Source organism: Athene noctua, chromosome 6 (assembly GCF_965140245.1).
Source record: "Athene noctua chromosome 6, bAthNoc1.hap1.1, whole genome shotgun sequence".
Classification (NCBI taxonomy): Eukaryota; Metazoa; Chordata; class Aves; order Strigiformes; family Strigidae; genus Athene; species Athene noctua.
The window spans coordinates 43,431,232-43,450,829 of NC_134042.1; the positions used below are offsets into that span (position 1 = coordinate 43,431,232).

Consider the following 19,598-nt stretch of genomic DNA (forward strand, 5'->3'; position numbering starts at 1 on the left):
TGAGTCTCAAAATATGAATGGGTAAGGGGTGTTTGGGCAGAAGCTCAGCATAAATAACCAATTGGAAAGGATTGATAGCAAAAATCAGCTCACGCAAATGCAGGGTCTGATGCTGCCCCTCTCCCTTTTGATTCAGCTGAGCTCTCTGAGCATCTGTAAAGCCAGGGTAGGGGAAAAATGACCTGCGGAGGTGCCAAGTGATGCTGCACTCTTTAAGCTTGTGTTGAAAACCCACTGGCATCACTTAACGCTGGGTGGGTGTGTAGCTCTCAGCAGTGTTAAGCTGTCCCCTGCAAGCAAAACTTACATCTAAAATTTCTTCAGACATCAGATATGAAACCAGGATTCCTTCTCATTAGAAGGCAATGATGATGCGTTTACAGGGGAGAATGGGAAGAAAATGTGATAAATAGGGAAATGAGTGATGTCTCTCCAGTAATACTATTTTTCCCAGCCAGACAGCCTTTCCTCTCTAACTGCGCCTTCCACCCGCTCCCTCCAGAGAGCTTCACTTTCCAGCTCACTCTTCCACTTGTAACTGAGTCCTGTGGCTCATTCACGGGGCTTGTGTTTCCATCTATTGCTTTCATTTTAAAAAATCAATTATTTTAAAAAAAATCAAGCAAAAAGCTGCAGTAGCAGAACTAAGAGCAAAAGCCGACAAAGATGGCATGCAAGGGGAGGAGGAAAAAATAGCTCAGGCTTTTGCCATGCTCCTGGGTCACCTGGGATGGATGAGAAACATTTTATGGCCCCCGAGTATCCAGATATACTTGCCATTATTGCAGCAACAGGTTGAAATATCATCTTGGGTGTCGTTTTCTCGAGCTGACCAAGAGAAACAGTGTGTTTGCATGGCTGGGGGTATTTTTCAATAGGAAATGTTTATAGTTTTTATCTTTAAAGGTAATTCTCTTTTTAGTTCCAATCACAACACACTTTTGTTTAAGCGACGTTTTTCTCCCTCTCCAGCCAAAAAATGCATCTGTTAGCAATCTTTTTGGATTTTAAAGCGAAGCTTTTCAAACAATGAACCAGCTGACTGCGAAAGGCATCTGGTCATGCTATATTTGCTTATGGGGAGCATAATTTTTAAACCCTGGGAAAACTGTACGAGGGCATGTGTGTATTTGTAGAGGAGAGGATAAAGGAAGTGTTAGCATGTGGAAAATCAGAGTGGTCTGGGATGAGATGGCTGGAACCCCAAGATCTCAACTTGGGGAGAATCTGATGAAGTTACAGCCCTTCAAATCATCACTCCATGGGGAAGCAGCTTTAGTTGCATCATTTGGGTTTTGTTGCAGGGATACCTGGAGGCACAAGGAGGACCCAGAGGTCTATGGTGGGCCAAAACCTCTGCTGGCACATGCCTGTTGGCAGAGCTGGACTGGATTTAAACTTCCCATGCAGACTGCAGACCTGTCGGATTTAAAACCCATCCGCACCACTGTCTGCTTCTTTTTTGACCTTGCAGACAGCATCCAGGTGGATCATCCCTGGCAGGAAGGGGGAGGAGGGGGGTGTCCGCAAGGTGGTGGGCTGCCAGCTGCCTCCAGCTTTCCCTTGCTCAACAGTTATGGAGCAGCAAGGAGGGGTGGGGAATGCTGTGCAAAATAAAAATGCAATCAGGAGGATGCATAAAACTGAAGGGGGTTGCTTCTGGTTTTGCAGCAGGTGCTAAGTGAAGAGGACTGGGGTTTTTAACTCTTTGTTGTGTCTTTTTTTAACCCCTTGGAGCTGGCTGCTGTGAGCCAGCCCTTTCCTTCTGACTTGGTTTCACCTTGAAGGATCTAACCTGGTGTGTTGAACATCAGGCAGCTGGAGAACCCGGCCAGCTGCCCTCTGGGGCGCAGTTATCCCAGAGCAGCTCCAGATCCAACACCACCATCATGAACTGTGACTGTGGGCAGGAGGCTGTTGGATCAGACAGAGATGTTGCCTGTAGGCTGGGCATCTAAAAGGTGTCACCAGAAGCTTGATTTGAAAGCAAAGCAGCCATAATAAAGCACTGAGGAGCTTCACAGGTGTCTTTCTCCCCACCCCCATGGGGACACTCTTCAAGCAGGAGAGTGCATTGCTCCTGAGAGCTGCATTCCTGCAGGTCAGAGCAGCAGGAGCTCATGGAGATGCACCTTTCATGTGTAAATAATGGTGCCCAAATGGGGCCAAGACCAGCCTGTAAACTGCTTTCATGCCACTGCTGGCTGAGCCACCAGCTCCTCTGTGCTGCTGCCAGTGTCCTGAGGAGCGTCACTGGGAAGAGCAAGGGCACTTCTGGCTGTGGGAGCATCCACAGACACATGGACTGTGAATGTGTCAACCTTGTCACCAACACATGGCAGGGCTGGGGAGCTTGAAATCTCCCCAGGAAGAGCAAAGGGATGGCTGGAGCTGGTAGTTCAGTGACCTTCACTTGGAAAAGCTCCCGCTAATGAGGTGTCTTGACTGGGTGCTGCTTTCCCTGTGGCATCTGGTGCCGACAGAGGGGATGGAGCTTGTTCATCAGGTTCACCCCACGACAGCCTCCCGCCACTGCCACTGAGGTGTGAAACAGCCAAGCAGCAGCATCTATCAGCCCAGTGCATGAAGTCCAGGGGTGAAGGGCAGCAGAGGCAAGGAGGGGGTGCAGCGATGCAGGGTCGTAGCTGATGTAATTTGTATTTTGCTTGGAAGGAAGAAGTGGGTGTCAGGGGGAGTGGATAGAAAACAAATGAGGGGGGCAGGGCAAAGATTGCCCTTGGCTGCACGGCTTTGGCATTTCCTAATTTTTACAGCAGAGCATGTGTGTCCATTGGGCCATTTCCTAGAGGATAGCGAGGGTTGTTGATGCAGACGTTACAAATGAGAAGGGATACCTGTCCCTGCACTGTGCAATTACAGCCATTAGCCTGCTGGGCTGTCAGCAGGGTTCCATCAGCCCTCACTTCTGTGCTTCTTGAGAAGCAAGCGAATACAGGAAAGACCTAAACACAGCCCAGAGAAGAAGAAATTGGGAGATGTTTGTGTCCCTGGTGCCAGCTGGACAGAATGCGATGGAGCATCCTGGAGAGCTGACGGTGGTGGTACTCTGCTCCACATCTGGCCACCCCTTGTCAAAGGCAGGCTGCAAAACTCACATACCCCAAACCCACCCTGGCTGCTGAGAAACCATTTTACAAATTCACCCTTTCAACCCGTGGTGCCCTGGAGAGGTTCCTCCCTCCTCCTGCCTCTGAGCAAAGCTTTGTGAGTCACTTCCCTCCGGGCTCATTGCTTTGTAGGGAGATTTCTTTACCACCACCGAATGCACTAAAGGACACTTATCAGTGTGCTGTAGACCATTAGCCACAGTAATTACCACTGAGCAATGCCGGGGGAAGCCGTGCCCTGATCTTTGCCTGCTTTATTGTGCAGTCTCCCTTGCCTGGGAAGCTGCTTTCCAACGAGCCTGCCCGGCTGCTCATCTGAATTAATGAGGTTCTGCTGCACTTAATTGAGAGTGCTCTCTAAATTGGGGGTTTCAGGGAGGAAATGCAAGAGCCCGAGGGAGCAGAGCAAAGGGAAATATTTATAATGCAGCACGTTAATTATAAATGAGCAGTTTAGCCAATTTTGTTGTTCAGCCTCCCCTCCGCCCCCTCTGGAGACCTTTATTTTTTTGCTCCACCGCTTCTTTTCAGCCCTAAACGAGCAGCAGGTCCGGATCCCTGCCTGCCTTGCAGGTGTTCATACCACGAGGGAAGGTCCTGGAATACGGGATGAGCTGGCCCCGCTGCCTTCCCACCCAGTTCCTCAGCACGGATTTTGCTCCCTGCCCAAATATCCTGGCTGGGTTAATCTGAACAACTCTTGGTGCTGTGCTACGGTGGGGATTTTGACGCCTTTCCCAGTTGGTGTCACTGCTGGGAGCACTGGTGGGAGAGGGATGCTTTTTTTAAGAGGTGCTGATGGTATCTCAGGGTGATGGGGGGTCCTCCAGTGATGTCTCCAGGAGGCAACAGGAGCAGGTCTGTTTTTTGACCATATTCAAGGCTAATGTGGGTGCTATGACTCTGCTGTCCCCTGGGGCACTGTTTTCATGCTAACCTCTAAATTGGGGCAGGAAAACTTGAGAAAATCACAATCTTTGCCCACAGGCTTTGCAGGGTTTGTGCAGAGCCTTCACATGGCAGAATGTAGGATGGCTCAGAGGGGTAGGTTGGCAGACATGCATGGGGCTCATGGCTCCCCAGCATCCCTGACGCCTTCTTCGGTGCCTCTGCTACATGTACATGCTCTCTCCTGATTTTGGTGCATAGAGACAATATGCTGTGTATGGCAGTGTGTCCCAGGGAGGGGTGTGCTTTTGCACACAGGAGCAGATGGGAGTGTCCTTTAGGAAGCGTAAGATGTGAGTTGAGAAACCAGAAAGACCTGGCTGCCTATGTTAGACGAGATTGTCACCAAACAGGAAGGTGGCATGGGCCTCACCCCAGCTGCTTGGCACCTCTGAGGAACAATGGGATCATCCAGCAGGACGGGTGGGCAGCACTGAATAGGGCTGGCACCAAGAAACTGCCCTTTGATTGCAGGAAAATAATGCAAACAATGCTCTGCAGATTGAACCTGCCATCGGGTGCAGCCTGACCTCACATCCCAACGTTCCCATGGTGGTTGGCCCTGGCCAGTTCCCCCATATGCTGCCCCCACCTTGCTCCCAGGGACTGGTGTCCCACCTGGGTTAAACAGATAGCTCTAACCCAGAGGTTGCAGAAATGATGTGTGTTTCCCTGGCGTGACAAATACTTCGCAAAATGTGACAGTTTACTTTGCCCGGCCCTCAGATGAAGCAGAAGACCTTCCTTCAGCTCCACAGGGGGTGATGGTATATTTTGTGCCTTTCCATTTTACTTGTAAATATAAATTACACCCCTGTTTCTTAAGCCTCCTGGCACCCTCCTGAGCGTCTTTCTGACAATCTGGATGTCTTTCAGCAGGCTATGTGAGAGCAGACATGCCAGCTGCCAGGATTCCTGCAGGCATGGCAGGTATTTCTTCGCACAATCCAGTGGTGGGAAGCTCTGACTGACCAAACAGCCCGAAGAAGGTGTCCTTTTCCCAGCCCCTTGGGAAGACATTGGGTTTCCCCACCACAGTGGCAAGCTCCCCCGGGCCATGGCTTCAGGTGGCCAGACTATGCTAGCAGGTGACAGCACTTGCGTGTGGTCCCAGACGTGGCCAGAAATGAGTCAGGATGGGCAGTCAGACATTCCCAGGGAGGATTACTTCACCAAGTCTGTTTGCCAGCAGATGGCAAGAGGTCTCTGCCCCTCCATCCTCTCGCCTTTGCTGGAGGTGAGTGTTCAGGAGAGCAGAAAGTGGAGAGAGGCCAGTGCATCCCATTTTTCCTGGCTGCAAGAAGACCGAAGACATCCTTATCTCTCTCCATGAGGCTGCATGTTGCATGCTCAGCCAGCAGATGAGAATTTCCCTTTTTTTAAGCACTATTTGGACAGGATGGAGATGTTTTTATTTCTTGCTGGCAAAAACTAATTGTCAGAGCATGACTATGAATGGTCCTTCATCCACACAGAGGCAGGCAGTGAGACCTCCCTTCAGGTTTATTAGGTTTGGCAGTAGCATGGGTAGGACAGATTTTTTATTTTTTTTTTTCTACATTGCAAAAAACTTCTTGCTCTCTGCTGATTCCCACTTGGGTGAAAAAAAATCAAATGTGGAGGGCAGGTGAATCAAGTGTTTTATTCTAAACCTTGGTTCTTGGCAGAAGAAGGGAAGAACAACCCAAATTATTAAAGCAGAGGGAAGGGAGGACTGAATTCAGTCTTCTTGCTCAGGAAAGTTACTTTATTTGCTTTAAACTTTACCAGATCTATAGAAGATTCTTAAAAAGTGAGGCTTGTGGATGTGCATCTGTCAGTAGCAGCCTGCCCAGGGGTGATCTGATTACTGCCAGGCTGGATCACACCACTTGGAGAGGGCTGGAGGTGGCCATGAAGGTGGACAAGCAACTTCTCTTGGCCCTCTGCATGTCACAGGAGATGCCCAAGGGTCTGCCAGGTCCCTTGTTGCTCCTAAACTTCTGTTGTCCCCATCCTGGAGCCAGTCACAGTGAAGGGTCAGGCCTGCAGGGATGGGCTGCACTGCTGGGGGGGGAGCTGGGTCCCATCCACATTACCTATCGCTGACTCCTTGTTTTCTCATCTTGGCAAGCTGCATCTTGGGAAGTTTGGATGCATGAACATTTCCCACGTATGCCTCTTGAACCACGGTAAATATTTGGGACTCTGCTTGGGCTTGCTGAAATCAGCTGGAGGATCGGTAATTGCCTGCACGCACAGACGTGGGAGCAGAGGAGTAGGTCGTCCAGCTCCCACCATCTCAGGCGACTGCGGTGTAGGATGACCTTTGCAAACATCTCAAAGTTAGGGAGGCAGAAAAGCCGTGGAGCAAGTTGGGCTATGAACTGAAGATGGTTAGTGAGGGGAGATGCCTGGGATTTGTGTAGTATTGGTTGACTCTACAGCCTAGACCTGCATGTCATTTCTGCTTTGAACCCTTTTTCTTCTTTTGGTGTAAGTTTTTAGGAAAATAAAGGGGGCAAAAGGGTTGATCTTGAAGTACTCACTCAAAATCTGACTACTTGCTCCAAGCAGTACTTGGGGACATGCAGTGTAATTTATCTGAGCTGGGCTCAGAGGTTCTTCAGTCACATCCTACAAGAATATGGGAGAACCTGAAAACCCCTTGTGAGTCCCACCAGATGCAGGGCATTGTAGACCAGGATGACAAAATGAGGCTGTGCACCTTTCAGTGTCATAGATCATGGGCCCAGGGGTGACATCCTTTAACAGGGGACTTTGCCAGGTGCATTTCCCTCCTAACAACTAATGAAGCCCCCAGAGTTGCCTGTTGTGTCTGGAGCCACTCTTAGGACATTGGTAAGTCATGGCTCTGTGCAAGAGAGGAGCCTAGTTCATGTCATGTTTATTCACTTCATTACTTGTAAGAGACACTTTTTTTTTTTCCGCAAAGCACATTCATTGGGGCTGTGCAGCCAAACCTTCAAGGGCACTCACTGTATTGTTGGTACAAGAGAAATCTGGATGTAAAATTTCAGTGTGGTTTCTCCAAAGCTGATAACCACAAGACTGATGCAGTATCAGTGGGGCAAAGTTTGGTCACAGGCAGGTGGTATAACATAGATTGTATATAAAATATGCTAGTTCATTAAATCAGGTAATGTTCCCATAGCTGGAGCTCTTGGTGGTGAGCTCAGAATGTAGAAAGTCGCGTTTATATTGATATAAGGTAATGCAAGAGCTTAAGGGCACTTCAGAGGTCATGAAGGGCAGGGGATGTTAATGCTATTTCTACTAATCTGCTGTCTTTGTTTCGCTTTTTTTGCCTCCTCTGGGACCAGGAAGAAAATAAAGGAGCCACAAGCTGGCCAGAATTTTATATCGATCAGCTGAATTCAATGGCTGCTGTAAGTATGTCCCCAACACTTTGGTGCTTGCAAACCCTGTATGGGGCAGCAGCAGAACGGTGACAGTCTGCGGCATGGCCAGCGTTGTGCCTGAGGCGGGGGGATGAGTGTTGTAGCCACAAAGTTGTGACCTGGCTGTTTTCAGCCTATTGATTCTGTGGTCCTCTCAATAATTTGGAGTTGCATTAGCTTGCAATTTGTCCCAGCAGTTCAGAAACCCCTGATAAAAGGATTTAAGGATATCCTCCATTAGGCAAGAAATACAGCTGGAAAACGAAGGCAGTTTCTATGGTGGGAAGGGCATTTCATCTTGCCCTGGCCTGGGAGGCTGGGAGGTGGATGGCAAATAGCAGCTTTCTGTATAAATCCACCAGACTGGGCTTTAAAGTCCCCATTTGATTGTGCAATGCTACTGGGGCACCAAGCTGCTGCGGTTGCTTTGAAGCTGATAGCTCCTTTGCTTTTTCATGGATGCCTTGCTCCTGAGACACCCTTCTGTGCTGGGCAGCCGCGGTGAGGCAGGACTCTGTGGGTTGTCTGTCTCACAAGGGACGTGTTTAGATGTAATTTTATGAAATGCTTTCTTCTCAGCATCGTGCCAGGCAAGACAGAAATAGTGATGTTTTCTGCAGGAAGTACAGTTTATTTCCTGCAAGGCTGCACAGTTCAGAGCCCCTCTATTCTCACTCCTGCTTTTGAAGGCTGAAGGTGCCAAGGTCTTGGCCACTGCACTAGGAATGGGAGCAGCATGGAAAATGAGAAAGAAAAGTATTTTTCTTTTTTTTCCCCCAAGGTTTGCCCTACTGTCGTGGGGTCAGGTGACAGGGAAGGTGGGGCTGGGTGGGGGAGCAGGGACAGAGGGGTGAGCAGGGGCCTGTAAGCCAGGAGGGAGCGTGCTGCTCCCCTCTGGGAAGGCACGGACACCCAGGGCTGGCCACGGGCTGCCAGCTGGGAAAAGCCCTGAGCCTTAGCAGAGCTAGTGAGCAAAGCCTGCCAGATGCCTGGAAGGTGGCTGTGATCTCCCTAACACACTGCCAAAGAGGAGCTAGGTTAAATGCAGGGGTCAGCACAGCTCTTTATATCTGCTGGGACCCTTTCTCTCTCCTTGGGCTTAGCCTCAGCTGGTGCTGGCGGGTCTCACCCTGACGCCTCCGAGGGCCCAGCACCGTCAAGTGGTGCAGGAGGCACCTGGAGTGTTGCTTTAGCTGTAGCCTTGGCTACATGAGTTGGGGTGAGCAAGCCTGCATGTGAGGGGCTACAGGCAGCTGTGCTACCCAGGTGGAACTGCAGAGGTCAGGGTCGCAGCCCCCAGCTCCTGCCAGACAGTTAAATTCAGTGTGGGAGATGCAAAGAGCATCCTGTGCACGCAGCCACTGTCCCCAACCCAGGAGCACACTGTGCTGGGAGGCCTGGGAGCGACAGGGTTGTCAGGACCCACCTGGCTGACCCCGAGTGTAGCTGCAGCATCCCATCCCCTCCTGGCTGCAGGACATCCCCTGAGCCTCCTACCTTCTCTGCAGGGGCACATGGGTACTTCTTGGGATGTGTGGGTGCCAGGGGAGGCTAAAGGATCACGCCTTCTCCCCTACCCCAATTTAGCACATTCCTTCTGTGGACCCCCGGTTAGTACTGGCTTAGCGCCTTGCATCCTCACAGCCCCCTCCTGCCCTGGAAACACATCAAGGTTCACATCCTCTGGATGTCACCTGCAGCATCTCTGAGCAGAATTCAGCTGGACACTTGTCTGTGGTGTACTTACCTCTTTCTTTTACCAAGTGTGTTTCCTGGAGAGTCATGAGTTGTAGGGAACGTGCCAGGATTTACATCCAGAGCCCATGAGTTGTGATGCTCCTCTCCTGAATTGCAGCCTTTCCCTCTCTGCACTCTGAGTCTGAGGGTTGCAGGGGGACAGTCATGAGCATCCTCCAACATGGGCTTGTCTGGATGAGTTGCAGGTTAGCAATTTGGGGTAACACTACTCCTATCTTCAGGGCGTTAACTCTGGAACTTAATGATCACACAGGACAATGCTAAGTGTGTCCTCTCAAGATCCAGCTGTCCCAGTTGTCTCAGGGCATTGAAGCCCAGCATTTTGCCAGGGCTTGCCTGGGGGGTGAGAACTGCTTTGGGGAAGGGGCACTGGGCTCCTGCAGGCTCACTCACCACCAGCTGATGTTCATTTTCTGCTGCCTTGAAACAAAAAACAAGTGGCCGGGGAGATGTAAGGCCATCAGCGACTCTCCTCCAAAGCCCATGTGGATTGGGGTGTCACTGGCTTGTGCTTGCAGCTTAATTTTACATGTGCTAGTGAGTTGTCTGGGTGCGTGCAGGCAGCGTCTTCAGCCTAAATTGATGCGTTCACCCTGCCGTCCCCAGTCCAGGCGATCTCTTTGCAGACTGCTGGGGTTTTGCCAAACTGTCCCTTTTCCCAAGTCCTGCAATTGCCATAAGGATGTGGACTTTTAGACTTCCAGAATCAGTTTAGGGTCCCCAGCTCCCATGGCTTGGCACAGCAGGTGGCAGGCATTCCCATTCCTCAGGCACATGCTTCACAGGGAAACCTCCCCTCTCACATCTGCCTTTCTGCTTTTGCAGAGAAAATCACTGATCGCTTTGGAAAAAGAAGACGAGGAGGAGAGGAATAAAACAATCGAAAGTTTGAAGACTGCACTGCGGACAAAACCGATGAGGCAATTCCCTTTGATTTCATGGCTTTATCACCGCGGTCATGGCTCTTGATTCATGTCCCTTGGTGGGGCAGGGGGTTAAATAGAAATATAAATGGGGCCTGCTCAGAACAAAGGAGGCAAGGACACTGAAATGCTACTCATTTTTTTGATTCACCTCTTGTCATTTTGTTCCTATTCCTTGGTCCTTTTAGTGACCGAGAGCCACCAGGACCTTCACATCTGTTCAGGCAAACCAGGCAACAACTTTTTTTTTTTTTTTTTAATTTGCTTTTGTTCTCATTGGAACAGAATGCAGAAATTCCTTCCAGATTGAATTTTTTTAAAAAAATCCAGTTTTTGTTGGTCCACCAGGCCCTTTGTTTCAACTTCAACTTCTCTTGCACTGTTTAAGGGAATAAAATCACATGAATCTTCAGGCTTTTACAAAATGCAAAAAAAAAAAAAATGTTTCTGGGAGGTTTTGATGGGGAGGATAAAGAAAGGGTGGGACTCTTTCTGAATGTCTGTAGTTTTTCCTCAATTCAGTTTCTCTGGAGTCTGCACGCACACATCTGCAAAACCTTTAAGATACCTCAGGTCAACATTTTCTGATGAGAAAATATTTCATGACCTGGTCTGGTTATGGAAGAAACAACTATTGCTTGTAATTGCATTCCCCTCTTCTGTTTCTCTTTTGCAATGGTACTTGGTTAGAAATTCCCAGGGTCAGGGGTGAGCACCCAATTTCCATGGAACCCCGACGTCTTGGGTTCTGTCTCCCTGCTGTCCCCTGGGAGCAGGGCTGGTACCCAGCCATGAAAATTTCCAAAGTCCTTGAAAGTGGTTTGTGATTCTGTTTCACTGGAAGTCAGAAGGATCCAGCAGGCTTTATAGACAATCTTACCTGTTGGACCTGCTTTTGCTCCCAGGGAAGTGAACATCAAATTTCCTATTGACTTTGGCTGTCTTTGAAGCAGAGAAATCAGTTTTTCCTGAGCCTGCAATTACCCCTTTTGTTGCTGTGCATCAGCATGGCTTGTTTCGAATTAAAATCATCCCAGTGCTGGGATGTTCTTGGCTTATTTGCTTTCCGAGCCTGTGCCTTTTGCCAAACCAGAATACACCCAGCCTGGATGGCATCGGGCAGGGAGGTCCTAAAATGCCTGAGCAGCATGCAGTGTTATAGCCTGCTGTAGTGAATCTGCCTGAGGCACTGCCATGCATTTGGTGTCTGCTTTCTGTTTAGCAGTGTTATAAGTCATCATAAAAATCAGACACCCCTTAAAATTGGTGAGACGTGCCTGAGGGAGGAGAAGGATGTGGATAGTGAGGCGGGACAGGTAGAAGGAAGCAGAAAGTCTGACAGGCATCATGGACATGGACTCGGCTGCTGTTGGGGTGTCTGCAGCTGACCAAGGAGGTGACTCCACAGCTTGGGAGCTTCTTCCAGTCCTGTGCAAAAGTGGTCCCAAGCAAATGAAATTTAGAACTCAGGTTGGGGAGTGGGAAGGTTTTGCAGCAACGTGGCTGCAAACTCCTAACCTCCACCCTGGGGCTTGTTTTGATGGCTCGGTTAGCTGGTCCTCTTCCAAATATCCTAGCTCTGGACAACCTTGTGCAGATGATGCCTGGTTGCCTACACTACTGGGCACTGATTAAATTGATTTTTGCAACACTATCCCTGTCTCTGGGCCATAGAAGTCCTGCAGACTTTCTGCTATTCAAAGTCCAAGAAAAAATATGTAAGAAGGTCCTGGGTTTAAAAAAACAGACGACTCAGCCCTGTTTGAGGGTAAAAGGGTTCTTTAGCTTCTGATTTTAAAGCTAAAACCCCTCTTTCTGACAGGTTTGTAACCCGATTCATCGACCTGGATGGCTTGTCGTGTATTCTGAACTTTCTCAAAAGCATGGACTATGAGACTGCAAAGTCTCAAATACATACCTCGCTCATTGGATGTATAAAAGCACTAATGAACAACTCCCTGGGCCGGGCTCACGTCCTGGCCCATTCAGAGAGTATTAATGTAATCGCTCAGAGTCTGAGCACGGAGAATATTAAGACGAAGGTGGCAGTGCTGGAAATCATGGGCGCTGTGTGCCTGGTTCCCGGGGGCCACAAAAAGGTACTGGAGGCGATGCTGCACTACCAGAAATACGCCAGCGAACGGACTCGTTTTCAGGTAGGTGGGTCTCGACTCAACCCTCAGCTCCCAAAATTGGGCATTCTTGTCTCTTCCTCCTCATGGATACCTAAATGCTTTATTATCTAAATGATTTATTATGGCCATTTGCAACTCAGATACTCTGGGAATTACCCTGGAACCATGTCTGATGAGGTCTGCAGCTGGGCAAGGAACCCCTTATTTAAGGCAGCACCCACAAAAAAGAAAAAAAAATCTTGTTTGTGCAGGGTCGCTGGGATCACAGCTCTGCAAGGCAATGCAGCACATCTGGATGGCCTGATGTTAGCCAAAATGGGTGCTGGGGTGATCGGCATTACAGCAGGGCAGCAGCTGATGATCCATCACCAGCAGGTTGCTACAGGGGCTATAGGATCATCACGAGGAGTTGTTCCTGTATGTGTCCCCTGACTGTTTGTGCAGCACTGGGGCTGTCACTGGGCATTTAACTGACACTGTGTGTCTGGCAGACGCTGATCAATGACTTGGACAAGAGCACGGGGCGGTATCGAGATGAAGTGAGCCTCAAGACAGCCATCATGTCCTTCATCAATGCAGTCCTGAGCCAGGGGGCAGGCGTGGTGAGCACCGGGGCTCTTGGAGAGGGAGGTGTTTTGGTGGGTTTGGCTGGTTTGATTTCAGTGAGCTTTCTGAGGATGTGCACCTTTCTGTGTTGACTCCACAACTGTCCTTTGCAGGAAAGCCTGGATTTCAGACTCCATCTGAGATACGAATTCCTCATGCTCGGGATCCAGCCAGTCATTGATAAACTAAGAGAGCATGAAAATTCAACCCTTGACCGGTGAGTAGTGACCTCCAGCCTGCTGGTTATTTTTGCCCTTGCCTTGCACCCTTGCTTTCTGGTTCCTGGACTTGGCATCTGGGGAAGGCATGTGGGTCTAGACTCGCCCCTCTTGAGGAAATACTTTGCTGTTACCAGTGAAGGAGGGGAAAACCCCAGTGTGGTTCTGCTGTGCTCTAACATAGGGTTGAGCTGGAAAGGATGTGCCATCAGGGGCCTGGGGGATGCTCTCAGCCCTCCTCTTCCCCTCCTTGTCCCCAAAGGCTCCTTGGACAGACTGTAATGACTGGGAGCTCGAGACTGAAGATCCGGTTGATGTTTCAAATCCTACTTGTCTCTGGGCCACTGCCAGACTGGCTGACTGCGATTTATTAATTGTCACATTTGTCTCTGCTTTTAACAGTCTTTTTTTTCCCCCTTTCTTTCCTCAGCCACTTAGATTTTTTTGAAATGCTTAGAAATGAAGATGAACTGGAATTTGCCAAAAGATTTGAGCTGGTGAGTATGACAGATACTGGCACTTGATGTCATGGTTCCTTTTAAAAGCGTCTACGTGGCTTGGGACATGGGATGGTGGCTTGTGGGGTTTGGAGCTGAGTCTCAGGAAACAGGTGGTGCTGTCAGCAGTCCGATGGCCTGACTTTGCTTCACTCCTGTCCACAGGTCCACATCGACACCAAAAGTGCGACTCAGATGTTCGAGCTGACGAGGAAGAGGCTGACACACACCGAGGCATACCCGCACTTTATGTCTATCCTGCACCACTGTCTCCAAATGCCTTGTGAGTCCCGGGGGACGGCAAGGAAACCCATGGCTGCCAGGGGCTTGGCAGCCCATGTCTCCTCCGTGGGAATGGCAGAGACCTCCCTGCTGCTCCCCTCACTCTCTCCACTCCTTCCCCTCCAGATAAAAGAAGTGGCAACACAGTCCAGTACTGGCTTCTGCTTGACAGGATCGTGCAGCAGATCGTCATCCAGAGTGACAAAGGGCAGGACCCCGACGCCACTCCCCTGGAAAACTTCAATATTAAAAATGTTGTCCGAATGTAAGTACTTGCCCACTTTTCCCGGGGCTGGCTGCTGAGCAGCACCAACACGGGCCACTGTGTCTTTGCTGCCAGCCTCTCTGGTGAGGGCCAGGGCTGGGGGTTATCCCTGCCAGGTGGCGTCACTTTGGCCTCTTAAGCACAATGTGTAGGTGAATTAAGCTCAGCCTCTGTGTCCTCAGTGAGTTATTTCCCCTGACTGCTGCCGTCACTGTTCCTTATTCATCACTTACTGACTGTCACCTGGTGATGTTTCTGCATGTCGGCTGGACAAGCCAGCATCCCTGGAGCTGTTGAGGCAGCACTGCATCCCAGACTGCAAAACCCTGCCGGGGGAGGTAGAGCAGAGGTGTTAGAAATACCAGTTTGGGAGCTTTAAATCCCACTGCCTGGGCTTGCTCAATCCTGTTTCTTGCTGATGATGGTTGCTTGTTTACTGTGGTAGGATTGTCTCATGTGCTACATGTCTTTTCCTTTTAGGTTAGTCAATGAAAATGAAGTGAAACAGTGGAAAGAGCAAGCAGAAAAAATGCGAAAAGGTGAGTGATGGAGAGATAAACGGTGTAAACTTTAACCTTAGCATGCACGGTAAGCTAAATGGAGAATGTATACATGTATTTATCTGGATGGACTCTGTGGGATTTTTTGAGTGGCTGAGATGGTACCAGAGCCCCCACTCTATGGGGCTTCCAAAGGAAATGAGCAAAGCAGATACTCATTTTTGCATGGAGAGGCCCTGGCTGGGGTATTAAGGCACAGCACATGCTCCCTTTTCTTAACTGTGCAGCTTCTCTGCAGAGCAGCATGGGGGTTAGTCCCCTGCACACTGCTGTTTGCTAAAAAGGAATGTTGGTCACCCAAAATTGATCTCGTGGGGCTGTTTCAGAGCACACTGAGCTTCAACAGAAGCTGGAGAAGAAGGAGCGGGAGTGTGATGCCAAGGCCCAAGAGAAGGAAGAAATGATGCAGACGCTGAATAAGATGAAGGAGAAGCTGGAGAAGGAGTCCAGCGAGCACAAGCAGGTCAAGCAGCAGGTTGCAGATCTCACGGCGCAGCTCCACGAGATGAGCAGGGTGAGGCTCTGAACCTCCTCCCCATTATGGCCCGGTCCCAAACCCCCCTGCAAACACCATGAGGTGATTTCTGGGGGCTGAGCTGCACAGGGGGCTGAGAAAGGTGCTCGTTGGGAGGGCCACCAAGATGTTCATCCCTAGTGACGGTGTGATTTTGCCTCTCCAGCTGCATCAGACCTCAGTTGGAAGCACCGAAGCTTTTGAGTGCTTCCTATGCTGGTTAAATTTTGGGAAAAAAAATTAAAAATTTGCATGGGGACTTTTCTTGAATGGTGTCCCCCAGCTCCATATGACCAGTCCCCTCTCCTCTTTCTCTCCCAGAGGGCGATCTGTGCTGCCAGCCCCAGAGGACCTCCCTTGCCACCAGGAGCTCCTAGTGGCCCTTCACCTTCTCCAGCTCCCGGATCCCTTCTTCCCCCTCCACCGCCACCACCGCCCCCAGGGGGATGTCCCCCACCGCCTCCCCCCCCCCCACCCCCTCCATGCGGTCCCCCACCTCTCTCCGGTCTTCCACACCTGGATGGGGTGATGCCTTCCCTTGGAGCACCTCTGGGCATGGCCTTTAAGAAGAAGAGCATCCCACAGCCAACAAACGCCCTCAAGTCCTTCAACTGGTCCAAACTGCCAGAGGTAAGCCGGGTAATAATTTGGGCAGTGAAACCTGAAGTGCCAGATGGCCACCCCCTGATGTAAGGGCAGGTGGGCAGGGGACCCCCAGCCTGAAGTGCTCCCACTGTCTTGCAGAACAAGCTGGCAGGCACTGTGTGGACTGATATAGATGACACAAAAGTGTTCAAAATCCTGGACCTTGAAGACCTGGAAAGGACGTTCTCCGCCTACCAAAGACAGCAGGTAATGGCTGGCCCAGGGCACACGTGGGCATCTGGGCAAGGCTCTGCCATTACGAGATCGCGCGGTTTCTCTTGTGGTCTCAAAACATGTCTCCCGTCATTATTTCATACCAACAACGTGTTTACCAGATCAACTCGATCTGCCTTATACTCTCATCCGCACACCAGTGCCTTTGCATTGAAGTGGATGTTGGTGGCTTGGTGTGCCTGATTTCACCCCTGCCCACACACCTGACCACGTGCGTCATGAAGATGGATCACCAAAAAAACAACAAAAAAAAGAGGGAATGTATGAAAATAGCCCCAAGATGTGACCACAGTTGGGTAATATTTTTGGATCGCTCTTAAGAGCAACTGCTTCATGTCTCTGTATTGGGTGGAAAATTTCTATCCCTCTCTGGCCAAGAAGGACTAAGTTTTGCCCACATCTACCATGGGTGGATCTCTTCTTTTATTTTTGTAGTGAGCCCAGAGCAAAATGTGAGCTTTGAACAAAAAAACAAATCCCAAACCAAAATAATGACACTGCAGGCAAGTCTCTGCTTTTTAATCTCCTGCTCAAGCAGTATGGCCCCAGTTTGGAAGGCATCAAAGCAGACGAAGAAAATTAGACACTTGTTTTACCCCAGACATGACCACGATGGGCAAAAGCAATGAGTTTTTCAAGAAAGCAGGAGAAAAAGCAAGGAAATAGGCTGAAAAAGTCATGTTCACCTGCTGATGTCTGGCTGCGTTGCTGGGAGGAGGGAACAGCTTGTCCTGCTCTTGTCAGGCTCAGGCGGAGGGACGGTGCTGGGGAGGAGTGGACCCAACACATAAGCTCCTTAGGCAAGGGAGAGTTTAATCTCTTCCAGAGGCTAATTGAGGGAAAGATCAGGGCAGATTTAGAGCAGGGCAAATACCAAGAGTAACCCACCAAAAGTGTGTGTTGCCCCGGTGTGTTTTGGAAATAGGTGACCATGGTGCTGGCTCTTTCCTCCAGCATTTTTGGAGCCTGACTTGTGCCTACTGAAGGGCACGTCTGAAGATGAGATAGAAATGGAGGGGAAGCAAGAATAGAAACCTGGTGCGTCAGCAGGATTGTTTGTCCTCTGGCTTGCCTGCCCAAGTTCGTGAATCACCCGGTGTGCTGCAGATTATTGTCAGGCAGGAATTTAAAAATAATTTGGCTTGACCAAGGTCCTGCTGATTGAAGCGGCTGGTTAGGTTCAGTGTCAGCAAGAAGGGGAAGATGCTGCAAGGAGCACTGTGACACAGGCTTTCACCCCAGATGGGATGAGAACCAAAACGGAGCTGTATGTGGGAGCCAGGGACTGGGGTGGGACTGACAGAAGATGCTGTAAGAGTGTCTGGAAGGGAGACTGAGAAAGAGGAGGTGAAAGTTCACCTGTGAGATGCCACCCTTGAGAGCATGTCACACAAGTTCCCTGTGGCTCATCCTTGCTTCACAGTATGAGTGTGAAGGGTGCGTGATTGCTCACCTGTGAGTGCCCTGGGTGCCCCTGCTTGCAGTCTCAGCATGGGGAAGGGGTGCCTGCCTGTGTGCCCCGGAGTTGCCGGCAGCACGGCTCTGCAGACAGCTGCCGGCATGTGGGGTTGGATGTGCTCCTTGAGATCATATGTGCACCACAGGGCACTTCGGTGTGGGGCTGTGAGAGCTCCATGCGAATGGCCTGTCCCTGCAGGGAAAGATGCCTTAATCATTTGCAGTGTTTTTGAGCTCTGGCAAAAGTTGCTTTCTGTTCTGAGCAAGTAGTGGAGACCCTGTCTTGAGCCCTTGGCTGAAAATCACTCCCTTGGTGATTGCACCTCTCACTTCTCCTCAGACACTGTGTCTGCCTGCCTGCCTGTGCCCTGAGCAAACCAGGGCTCTGAAATCACATGGCTGGGTGGTACATCACTGTGGCCAGCACCCCAGCACAGTTTGGGGGCAGGTGCACGTGGTGCAGAATGCTCTCAGACCCCCCCACAAGTAGCTGTTGCGGGGCTGTTGTTGATGACACTTGTTTATTTTTCTTGCCAAAGTGCCTGGGAATCCCTAAGTAGTGCACAGTTCTGAGACTTAATGATGTACTTAATTTTAAGCATCTCTTTAAATGCTTTTCACATGTCACAGGCTGGGATGTCAATGCAGACTGTAAAGTGAGGTCTGCAGCTCTTGGGAAAGGCCCTTCCCATGTGGGAAGGACAGGAGCCCTCTGGGCTTCCTGGGGCTCAGCCTGGGAGCATCCCTGCCCCATGCTGGGCAAAGCGTGGACGCTTGCCCTGAGCTGTCAGGAGAGCCCATATCCTCCTGTCCTGTACATGATACCAACATTCACCAATCTTGCTAGTTGTAACAGAAAAACCAGCGGGAGCTCTGCATTTCAGACTGTGGTGTGAGGACCTGGCAGGACTGGGGGTAGCTGCTTAAGGATGTACATGCGGTGATGGAGAAAAGCAAGTCTAGGGCTATCAGGGTTTAGGTGTGCTAACGCAGGGTCTGCATCTCCATCGAAGATGTTTTCAGAGCCTGCAAGGGGAAGAGACTGAGAGACTGATGCTGATAAAGGACAGTGACACAGCCAGGGCAGTCCTGGCAAGTCCCACAGCAGTGAGTGATGTATAACAGCCAGAGCCAAGTGGAAAAATACATATTGGTGAATCAGAGGCTTAGCAGTGAGCTGGGTAAGAATTAATCTCCCCAAAAAAGGCTGAAAGAAGGGCCTCCAGCTCTTCCATGCAAGCGAGAGTGACCTGCACAGTGGCCAGGGGCAACAGGGGTGGGGAACATTTTTGAGGATGGTGACAGCAGATTTAAAGCTACTCCTTCTTACACCACCGTCCTGCAGCAGAGACTGGATCACCATTCATGCGAGGAAAAGGGGCATGGATAAGGCTGGTTTGAGACAGAGGGAGGGTTTTTGTAATGAGCCTTTTCTCTACCTTAATGTATGAGGAGCCCTCCCTCTCCTGGAGCAGGAGACTGCAGGAGGACCACTGCATCCTTCTCCTCTCTCAGCAGTGTGGAGCAGGTCTGAGCATCACGGGGCAGGTCTGAGCGTTAGGATGGAAGGAAGGCTTCCTAATTAAGGGCCAACTAAACGAGCAAGAAGATACCCATTGCAGCTTGTGGATGTGCTTTGTGCCTGTCCCACAAAGGAGCCTGCTGGGAAGAGGTTGCTTTACGAAACACCGATCCTCAACCTCAACTGATTCACAAAGTTAAATTCTGCTTTTGCAACAGCTTCACATCCAGCTAAATTGTACAGTTTTCCATCTAACCTCCCTGAAGTATAGCAGTGGCAGCTTGGGTGTCCTTACTCAGGGTCTGCAGGTCCCCCTTTTCTTGCAAAGACCCTGCTGTGGTGGCATTGCCAGAGCTCTGCTCCTGGGGATGGTCGTGGCAGCTCTTCAACACATGTTTCTACACAGACGGGTGCAACACTGCCTTGGGGAACGCTTTACGCCATGCTGGGCTGCCCGTACCACACCCCATGGGTGCCCATCCCTCTGCTGAAGAGAGGGTCAGT

At 50.3% G+C, this 19,598-nt stretch overlaps 1 protein-coding gene across 6 annotated transcripts in view; it reads left to right on the forward strand.

The window, feature by feature from the left end:
• Positions 1-19,598, forward strand: part of DAAM1 (dishevelled associated activator of morphogenesis 1) — a 100,581-nt gene that overhangs the window by 59,707 nt on the left and 21,276 nt on the right. For 5 of the 6 annotated variants that reach the window (XM_074908793.1, XM_074908794.1, XM_074908792.1 and 2 more), the window contains 12 exons: positions 7,400-7,465; positions 10,061-10,155; positions 11,981-12,314; positions 12,785-12,895; positions 13,013-13,116; positions 13,548-13,614; positions 13,780-13,897; positions 14,023-14,161; positions 14,642-14,700; positions 15,048-15,235; positions 15,557-15,865; positions 15,980-16,087. In XM_074908793.1, the coding sequence (XP_074764894.1) occupies positions 7,400-7,465; positions 10,061-10,155; positions 11,981-12,314; positions 12,785-12,895; positions 13,013-13,116; positions 13,548-13,614; positions 13,780-13,897; positions 14,023-14,161; positions 14,642-14,700; positions 15,048-15,235; positions 15,557-15,865; positions 15,980-16,087 (1,698 nt within the window). Of the gene's footprint in view, positions 1-6,126; positions 6,248-7,399; positions 7,466-10,060; positions 10,156-11,980; positions 12,315-12,784; positions 12,896-13,012; positions 13,117-13,547; positions 13,615-13,779; positions 13,898-14,022; positions 14,162-14,641; positions 14,701-15,047; positions 15,236-15,556; positions 15,866-15,979; positions 16,088-19,598 lie in introns of those variants that run through there. The other variant, XM_074908797.1, reaches the window with a different exon arrangement.